We start from the raw sequence: 9,406 nt of genomic DNA, 5'->3' as shown, positions 1-9,406 counted from the left end.
AATTCCAGATAGGTATATGAATATTTGATGATGTAATATGTCCCTTAATTAATTCTAAATATTCTTTTAGTTTTCTCTATAAAAATACATTTATATAGTTAAATTTCAATACCTATTGATCAAATGCACAAATTGTATAATATCACTTAATTCAACCTGTAGTGATAGAGTTAGTAATTACTAATTAGCCAAAAAAAAGGTATTTTACTCAAATTTACTTATTGTTAGACGAAGGCATAGACATTACTTGTTTGAACATTTTAAGTGAGGAAATGATGAAAGAGCTAGTTCCAAAAATTGGTCATAGAGCCAAGCTTAAGGCAAATATTGATGAATGGAAAAAAGTACTAGATCTCACAAGTAGTCAAATTACTATTATGGTAAGCACAGTTTCTAAAATTTCAATAGGTATGTGTGTTATATATGTAGGTACTTATTTTATACATACATATATAATATATATACCTATATATATATATACATGGATTAGTTGCCCGTTACAATGCTATATTATGTAGGTACCAGTAGCGCACACATAATTTTTTTCAAGGGGTTGTGCTTTTTTTATTTTTTAGAAATAACATATTATTGATCAGAGAGGCATTTGTAGAAATTAATTTTGGATTATGACCTCTTAACTCCCTTGTGTGCGCCAATGGTAGGTACATCATATTTAGATTTTCTTAGATAATGTATTTTTAACATTCTTCATGGGTAATTTCTTCATTTAACTCAATATAATTATAATACACAACTAATTGTTTTTACTTCAAATTAACATTTTATTCCTCTTGATAAAGGACATGTCTTCCCCATTAAGTATTGATTTTGAATCACCATCTACATCATCATTGGTAAGTGTTGGAGGTCTTACAGATACTCCTTCTGATACTGAAATCTCCTTCACATCTTCCAATAATCAGCAAACACTTAATGTATCAAATTCAAATGCAATTAACAATCAGCACCCAAATTTGAATCTAATACATCAATCTTCTGAATCGGTAATATTTAGCTATTTAAATATTATAATTATTTAATTTTTTTTTAACTTCCAAAATTTATTTTAGGTACAAAGTCTAGTACTCAACTATTTGAACAATTCAAATGAAGGAAAAGGTATTTTGTTTAAATATAGAGAAAGTGGAGTATTAGATAACTTGGGGAGAAGAAAATTATGTAATTTAATTGTCAGAAAAGAACTCGAAAATGAACCAGATAAAATTGTAACCAGCCAAAAGCTTTTATTGTTGTCTCAAGAAATCACTTCTATTTTTCCTAAGGAACATATTAGTACCTACTTTATTCCATATATGAGCTATGGTAAATTATTTTGTGACATTCAATTTTAACTTTAAATACTAAAGTAATACCTATTTGCTTTTTAATTTAAGTTGTTGTTTATGTTACATATATACTAGGACCTACAATCAAAAAAGCTGCAAAAGGAAAATTGTTGGATTGCTTCAATAACCGCCGAAGAGAATTTAAGAAAGCTGGTGTCATAACACATCATTCAAGAGGGACCACAACTATTAAACCAAATTTTCTGAACCTAAATACATCAGTGAATTCTGGTAAATAATATTAATGATTTGAGTGGGTCATTATTATAAATTTTATAGTTTTATACAATCTTATCATAACTTTGAATATCTCTTTTGTAGCTCTGAAGCTATGTATGTATGTTTAATTATTCCATTTTGGTTTAGATATAGAAGATGTTGAAGAACCCATTAAATGGTTGAATAACTCATCTGATCCGTGGGATTTAGTTGAAAAGTATTGGGATATTACCAAAAGCTATAGAATAAAAAATGTATTAAATTCTGAAACCCAAACAGTCAGTCAATATATGAATGAGTTCCCAGCATTAAAAAAACCAGTTGGTTATAAACTTGTAAGTTTTTTGCATGTTTATTCATACAGTTTTATTCATATAGTTATATAATATACTAATACAATCATTTTCTATTATACTTTTATAGTTACTTGAAGACTTTAATTTTTTGTATCCTGAAAAAACACAAACCTTATTTGAGAATATTCCCATTTATAAAGACAGAATTTTAGAACATGCCAAAAGTATTTCTACAAATCTTAGAGATCCAACGCTCAAAAGCTTATTGAATGAATACTTAGATCAAGCTCAAGGTATATATTTATTATTAATTTATATATAAATTATAGTATATAGTATACTATATTTATTTTTAATGAATTTATTATATTTTCAGAAGACGAAGAATCTTCTTTGGTGGCAGTATTCTTGGTTCTCCCATTTTTATTTTCCCCTGTTACTATTAAAAAGAAAAAGGGAAAAGGTAATTGGAGACCTTCAAAAAGTGAAATGCGAGATGGTTTCATACTCCATTTAAGATCACATGCAGAGTTACAAGAATCTATTACAAGAAGAAAACAAAAGTATGAACAATTAGCTTTTACATTGCAACCTTTGATTATTATCATAGGACCAACAATAAGTGATATTGCTCAGTATTTTATCTTGGTTGATGATACATATTATCTTGTAAACTCTATTATTACTGCTGTTGACTGCTGTTTCAAAATTATCCATGCCCTTCATGCAGAGTATCCTGTTGAAAGTAAGCCAGTTTGGTATTTTATTCAAAAAGGTTGCTATAAGTTAAAAACTTCTTGGGATACAGAATATGTGACAGTAAATTCATTAATAAGTGATCTAGATATTTCAATTTAAGTGTATTTTTTTCATAATAGTATATTATATTATTATTATTATTATTATTTTATATTATATTTACTATATATTTAATTTCATTATATATCAAAATGGTTGTATGCTTTATATGCAAACAATGTTTTTTAACAGTTCACATTTTAATTAAACATTTTCAATACAAACATTTTAATTATAACTTTTCTGTTTACATTTGTGCTGAAAACGATTGTAATCGTTCATTCCACTTATTAAATTCCTTTAAAAAACACCTTACCTCTCATACTAAATACTTACCAATTGATTCATCTAGTACACATGAATCAATTAGTACTCCATCACTATCTTCAGGTAATCCTATATATGTAGCTAGTAATACTGTTGTCACAGTGAGTTCACCCCAGTCTTCAAACAGTTCAAACACTGAATCTGAATTACCAGAAACACAAATAAATAAATTTCTAGCTTCATTATATTCTAATTCACAAATTCCTCGAAATGTTGTTCAAGAAGTTATGGACGGATTGAATGAAATAATAGGAGGTATAACTAGTACATTAAAAAAAGATATTTTAGAACTGTTTGTTGATAAAAACGAAATATCGTGTGGTGATTTTTTTGAATATTTTAATAGTGCAATTGATAACATTGATAAAACTTTCATAAATTTAGATACTGAGTATAAACGATTTAAATATTTCACTGAACTTGGTACATATATACCACCCCAAGAATATATAATAGGACAAAGGCTAAATGAAAGCACAATGTCAAATACTTTTTCAATTAGACCAATTAATTGTACTCAACAGTGTATCCCAATTCGTTATGTCTTAAAAAATTTTTTTCAAATGAAAAATATTTTATCAGACACATTAAAATATATAAATGACATCATACACTGTGAAACAATTTTAATAAATTTCATACAAGGGAGTGTTTGGAAAGAAAAACAGAAAAAACATGATTCTCAATGTGTGTTACCTATATTTTTATTTTTTGATGACTACGAAATAGGTAACCCTCTTGGTAGTCATTCTGGTGTGCACAAACTGGGTGCTGTGTATATATCAATACCTTGTTTACCACCTCATATACAGTCTACTCTAAAAACAATTTTCTTAGCACTCTTATTTCATTCAACAGACAGACAAAAATTTGGTAACAATATTATTTTCAAACCTCTTATTGATGAATTAAACTTTTTAGGAGAACAAGGTATAGATATTGAAAGTAATGGTGAATTAACTAATATTAAGTTTGAATTGGGCCTTATTTTGGGAGATAATCTTGGTATACACAGTATTACAGGCTTTGTGGAAAGTTTTTCAGCAAACTATCCGTGTCGAATGTGCAAGGTTCATAAAGATATAATGAGAAAACAATGTTATGTAGATGAAACACTTATAAGGCAAGTAGATGATTACAATTTCGATTTGATTGAAAATAATGTGAGCAGTAGTGGTGTTTCAGGAATTTGTGTTTGGAATGATGTTAGAGGATTTAAAATATTTGATCATGTTGGTGTTGATATGATGCATGATCTATTAGAAGGTGTAATGAAGTATGATTTATCATTCTTAATATCCTACTATGTATTGGAATTAAAATTATTTTCCTTAGAAGTTCTAAATAATCGAATAATAAGCTTTGATTATGGCCCAGATAAAGGAAGTAAACCCAGTGTATTAAATATGGATCATATTTGTAAGAATACAATTAGGCTTTCTGCTTCAGAAATGATGTCATTAGTTAGGTATTTTGGTTTACTTATAGGAGATTTTGTTCCTCAGAATGAACCAGTATGGCATCTCTATTTATCACTAAGAAAAATTTTGGATATACTTACTTCCACATCATTCCAAAAAGAATGTTCTAAATTACTACAAACACTTGTTGCTGAACATAACGAGCTATATCTTATATTGAGTAAGAACAATCTAAAACCTAAATATCATTACTTGTTGCATTACCATACCATGATGTTGAAATTTGGCCCTTTGATAAATTTATGGTCAATGCGCTTTGAGGCTAAACATCGAATATCAAAAATTGCGGCAAATACTTCAAGTAATAGGCGTAACATTTGCAAGACATTAGCAATAAAACATCAATTACAACTTAATCATTTATTTTTAAAAGGTACTCTAGGTAGAAATATAGAACTCAGTCCTCCTCAATCAGTTGTTGATATTGAGAGTATTATCAAAAAAATAAAAGTGTTTATTAAAATTGAATTATTTGATTCATTATGGAAATATTCATGGATTAATATTAAAGGTACTCGATATCAACCTAAAATGGTTTTGACTTTAGATATACATGAAATAGAACTACCTACTTTTTGTTTAATTAATGAAATTTTGTTTATAATAATGATCAAGTAATATTTTTTTGCTCTAAACTTAATACTATCATGTTCAATGAACATTTTTTTGCTTATGAGGTAGAGGTAGATACTACCAAAAGTATATTTGTTTCATATGATTGTTTGTTAAATTCCATACCAAATAATATAAATATTTTATCTAGTGGAAAAAAATATATAACAGTTAGAGGTGGTATTTAAAAATTACTTTTATTGTTTTAATTGTTAATTTATTAATTGCATACTTTTATTCAGTCAATACAACTAGGTAAATTTTCTACTTTTTTAAAATCAATATTTAATCTTTGTAATTTTGTTTAATATTTTTTATTGCACAAGTTTATTCATTTTTATTTACTATAATATATATTTACCTACATTTATATTGTATATTATTAGTTATTAATTTTATACTATTTTTTTTTTTTATTTACTATTATTAAGTTATTTATTATTATTATGTTATATTTTATATTATACCTAATACCTGCACATATTATATAAATTTCCGTATAGATATAGGTAATGATTATTAATTTGTAATTATGAAATTAATTGCTTTTTTAAATAAATACATATTATATTATTATTAAACTAAAAAATGTGTTGTTACTTATATTTTTGGTTACTACAACTTATAAAAATTATGTTATGTTAACCAAATATCCTTACTACATCAAACTAAAAAATAGCCGTATATACCAATGTTTATAGTAAGGTTTACCAAAAAAAATTGTTATCCATACATGTATTTTGGTACTGGCAACATGAAGCTTTGAAACCATGACCAAATATTCTTGCTGTATCTGATTAAATAGCTGCTGTTAGTACCAATTGTCATAATGGGGTTAACCAAATCAATTGTTAGACAAATATTTATTTTGGTAATGATAACATATCGCTTGTTTACTTAAACTAAAATTATCTTGTTATAAATACATTTAATCAGTAGCTGTAACTAATGATAAATGTGTCTACCACTTCGTTATTCTGTTGTTGTAACAGAAACCATTTACATAAAATAAATTGTAACTATTACCAAAAGGTTGGTGGTCATATATACAACCAAAAAATTGGGTAGTACCAATTGTTTATCGATTATCACAACTAATTATTTTTTTCCGTGCGGCAAATTCCGTAGCAAGGTTACATTTTTTTTTTGTTTTTTTTTTTTGTTTTTCGTTTCATTTCGTTTTTGTTTTTATATTCCGTGTACCGACAATTGTTAGAAAGGGAAATGACCGCCTGACCCGGCCGCGTCCCAGTGGCATAGATCACTCGCCTGATGTCCCCGGAGTGCGAATAAAAACTGATATGTGTTTTTAGGGACGAAGACTACGACGAAAAAAACAAACCCGACAACCATTAGGGATTCTGTGCGAAATCTAAATCAGAATTTTTCCGCGAATTCAATGTTACGAAACAAAAATTTAGTTATACAATGATGTGGGTCGTTGTAGGTAGTGCGTACTTTGTCGTTTCGATCACGCGCGTGGCGCTGGTATTTTTCTGAACCCTAAAATCTGCATAAAGTTTTACATACATAAAAATTCAGATATTTTTTTTTAACGGTACCTGTATAAAAATATTTTAAGTTTTCAATGTTTATTTTTTACCAAATAATTATTTAGAAATAAATATAAGTATAGAAGTCAAATATACATTATAATATAATAATATATTCGAGTGATTTATTAAATCACTCACAAAAAAAAAAAAAAAGAATACTAAATAAAATAATATTATTTTAATACCTACTTGGCTTATTTGTTATTTTTTTTTTTCATTGTAAAAAGTAATTATTTCAAACTAAAATTGTATTAATACGCTTTAACTCATTATTCATACTAAAAACAATGTTTATTCCAATATAATTTATCAGTTTTTCTAACTTCATACACTCATTATTTGATATACGAATCCATACCCAGTAGACGAGTATTTTAATGAGCAATAAACTGAAAATCATTGATTTGCATTTTAAATTGAATTTGTTTTGATTGTTCGTCATCATGAAGAGTCGATTGTATAAATTGATATAATCATTGACTAAGATATAAAATACTTACTTCGATACATAAAATCCAATTTATTTGTTCAATTCTATTAACTGTAATTGAATTTAAAATACTGTTTTAAATTTTTCAACTATAACTAAACTGTTTAATAGAAAATGTCATGTTTTTATTACAGACTGATGGTATATGTCCCAAAGACGTATTGCATATTTTTATGTCCAATCAGTTTTTACCATATTTAATAAATACTAATTGTATTTTTTAATAAAGGTAACAACTATTTACTGATATACTAGTATTTAACTCTTAAATAAGTAATAAGTAAAAATAAGTTATAATTTTATTTTGAAATAGGTATTGAATAATTTCTTTTGTATATTTTATCGAATTCAGCTTCTATAACTGTTGTGACGATGTAATTATTGTATTTAAAAGTTTTAATTGAATAAATAAATAATAATTTAGGACAATTAACACCATTTATTTTATAATTAGATCTTAATATGCTCTTTTTTTCAAGTATTGAAATTCTACTAAGAAAATATTCAACCGAAACAAGTTTCAATACATTATATTTTGCATTATATCTACATAGTACATAGTAGAGATTAAAATATTTATTTTCATTGATATTATTTTATAGATCAACAGCGATCAACATCGCGTACAGTGCATCAATCGGTTGATTAAGCCTTATCGTTGGGTGAGTTTTAAAATTATTTATTGTTTTTGATATCATAATAATATTAGGTTAATCGTTAATAATATTTGCGTAGAGAGAAAAGCAATCGATCAATTATTATTATTATTATTAATACCGGTTGAATGTCAGGGTTTATCGGACACGACAAAGGCATCCGTATCCAAAATTAATGCCGATGAAATCAACGAAAACCTGAAAACCTACTAAATCGAATACACGGAAACATATTATTTACTCAGCTATGCACCAACGTGTATTATTCATGCATCCATCATAACGCATTCGGTTTGTTATTTACACGAATACATACACTACTCCGGTGTGTAGATTTCTGATGGTGTTGTTTTCACACAGTTTGCGAGAAAAAAAGTTGACACTTTGAACCCGAGTGTGTTTTTTATGGATTAAAAGCATGAAAAAAAAATTTGTGTAGAAAAAAACAACGCGTGTTCTGAATTCGAAATCGAGGCCTGGTGTTGCCATTGCAAACACTGTCACTATCCGCCGGGAGTAAATTATTTTCCATTACAAATAATCCTCTCACACTTTCATCCACGGTAAATCGGTTTTTCTTTTAATAGCTCTCCAGGGTGAGTATATTATATACGCACTTATGTTTTGTTTTATTTTACCCCTCCCACTTTTCCAGTTATCTTCTCTCGCACGGTACCGTACAATTCAAAAGATGACTGCTAGGCTGTACATTATATAGTTGTTTTCGTGGGGTATATTATGTATATGCGTCACTCTTTGCATTTGCATTACGATTACGGCGATGATCGCTCAACGTCGCGCTAATAAATAAGACCACAGACGTAGATAAACGAAAACACAATAAAACGTAGATACAATTTTCAAATTAAAACGTTAAAATTGTATTATGGCAGTGTGCCGGACGGGTTGTGTGTTCCGTTCCTCCGGGAATCCGCACTTGCACTAAATGCGATTTTCTCATTATCGTCACAGCAAACAAGAAACAAACATGCGCACGTTTATATCAACTAATACTTGGCATTATTTTGATTCGCTGTAAATAGTGTCTCGGGACACTTAGACTCGTGCATAGCTTTAGTTTATCACAATTTTCTCGAGACACCTCTTGAATATTTTATACCCACATCTGTTTTGGTATAATAGTTCATCTAAATATACTATAATAAAGGATATTTTATATCTTTAAAATATAATTATGTGCCTAACAGACAGGTGCAACGTAGAAACGGAACAATAATTAGAATTCTTATTCCTATGTTATTTGTGTTACATTATATTCGAATTGTGTACATCTTAGCTCATCGATTTCTGAATAAATGAAAATTTTAAATGTATTTTCCTGTAATTTACAAAAACACGCAGGAATTCGTGTTTAATTATTCAAACTAATACTTTACAAATAAACAGTAATCAAATGACCATTTTTAGATTTAAAACACGATTCAACACTTTACTCTATAAAAGCGTTCATATTACCGCAATATTTTATTAATTATATACCATATTATTATAAAATTATATAATTGAATATATTATAAGTATTGTAAAATAGATAAAAATCTATATAATAAATTATTATGTCGATAAATCAAACATTTCGCATGTCTTACTCTGTTTATTACAAT

At 27.4% G+C, this 9,406-nt stretch overlaps 2 protein-coding genes across 2 annotated transcripts; both read left to right on the top strand.

The window, feature by feature from the left end:
• The first annotated feature begins 875 nt into the window (after positions 1-875).
• Positions 876-2,719, top strand: LOC126550518 (uncharacterized). The gene is made up of 6 exons (XM_050202314.1): positions 876-1,004; positions 1,071-1,323; positions 1,422-1,577; positions 1,713-1,900; positions 1,989-2,154; positions 2,238-2,719. The coding sequence occupies exons 2-6, from the start codon at positions 1,314-1,316 to the stop codon at positions 2,717-2,719; spliced, it is 1,002 nt and encodes a 333-aa protein (XP_050058271.1). The 5' UTR covers positions 876-1,004; positions 1,071-1,313.
• A 746-nt stretch (positions 2,720-3,465) lies between these two features.
• On the top strand, positions 3,466-5,338 carry LOC126550517 (uncharacterized). The gene is made up of 4 exons (XM_050202313.1): positions 3,466-3,511; positions 3,569-3,859; positions 3,908-4,897; positions 5,322-5,338. Exons 1-4 carry the CDS (start codon positions 3,466-3,468, stop codon positions 5,336-5,338), a joined length of 1,344 nt encoding a protein of 447 aa, XP_050058270.1.
• Positions 5,339-9,406: the final 4,068 nt, after the last annotated feature.

Source organism: Aphis gossypii, chromosome 2, assembly GCF_020184175.1.
Source record: "Aphis gossypii isolate Hap1 chromosome 2, ASM2018417v2, whole genome shotgun sequence".
NCBI lineage: Eukaryota > Metazoa > Arthropoda > Insecta > Hemiptera > Aphididae > Aphis > Aphis gossypii.
Note: the sequence above shows the minus strand (reverse complement) of the source record. Positions and strands in the feature narration are given on the sequence as shown.

Excerpts from the sequence above, each read along its gene's own strand:
- LOC126550518 (XM_050202314.1), top strand. Across the intron at positions 1,578-1,712 it reads AAATACATCAGTGAATTCTG|ATATAGAAGATGTTGAAGAA; the intron begins GTAAATAATATT and ends ATTTTGGTTTAG. Across the intron at positions 2,155-2,237 it reads ATACTTAGATCAAGCTCAAG|AAGACGAAGAATCTTCTTTG; the intron begins GTATATATTTAT and ends TTATATTTTCAG.
- LOC126550517 (XM_050202313.1), top strand. The coding sequence starts at position 3,466 with ATGTCAAATACTTTTTCAATTAGACCAATTAATTGTACTCAACAGT. Across the intron at positions 3,512-3,568 it reads AATTAATTGTACTCAACAGT|ACACATTAAAATATATAAAT; the intron begins GTATCCCAATTC and ends ATATTTTATCAG. Across the intron at positions 3,860-3,907 it reads AACAGACAGACAAAAATTTG|GAGAACAAGGTATAGATATT; the intron begins GTAACAATATTA and ends TAAACTTTTTAG.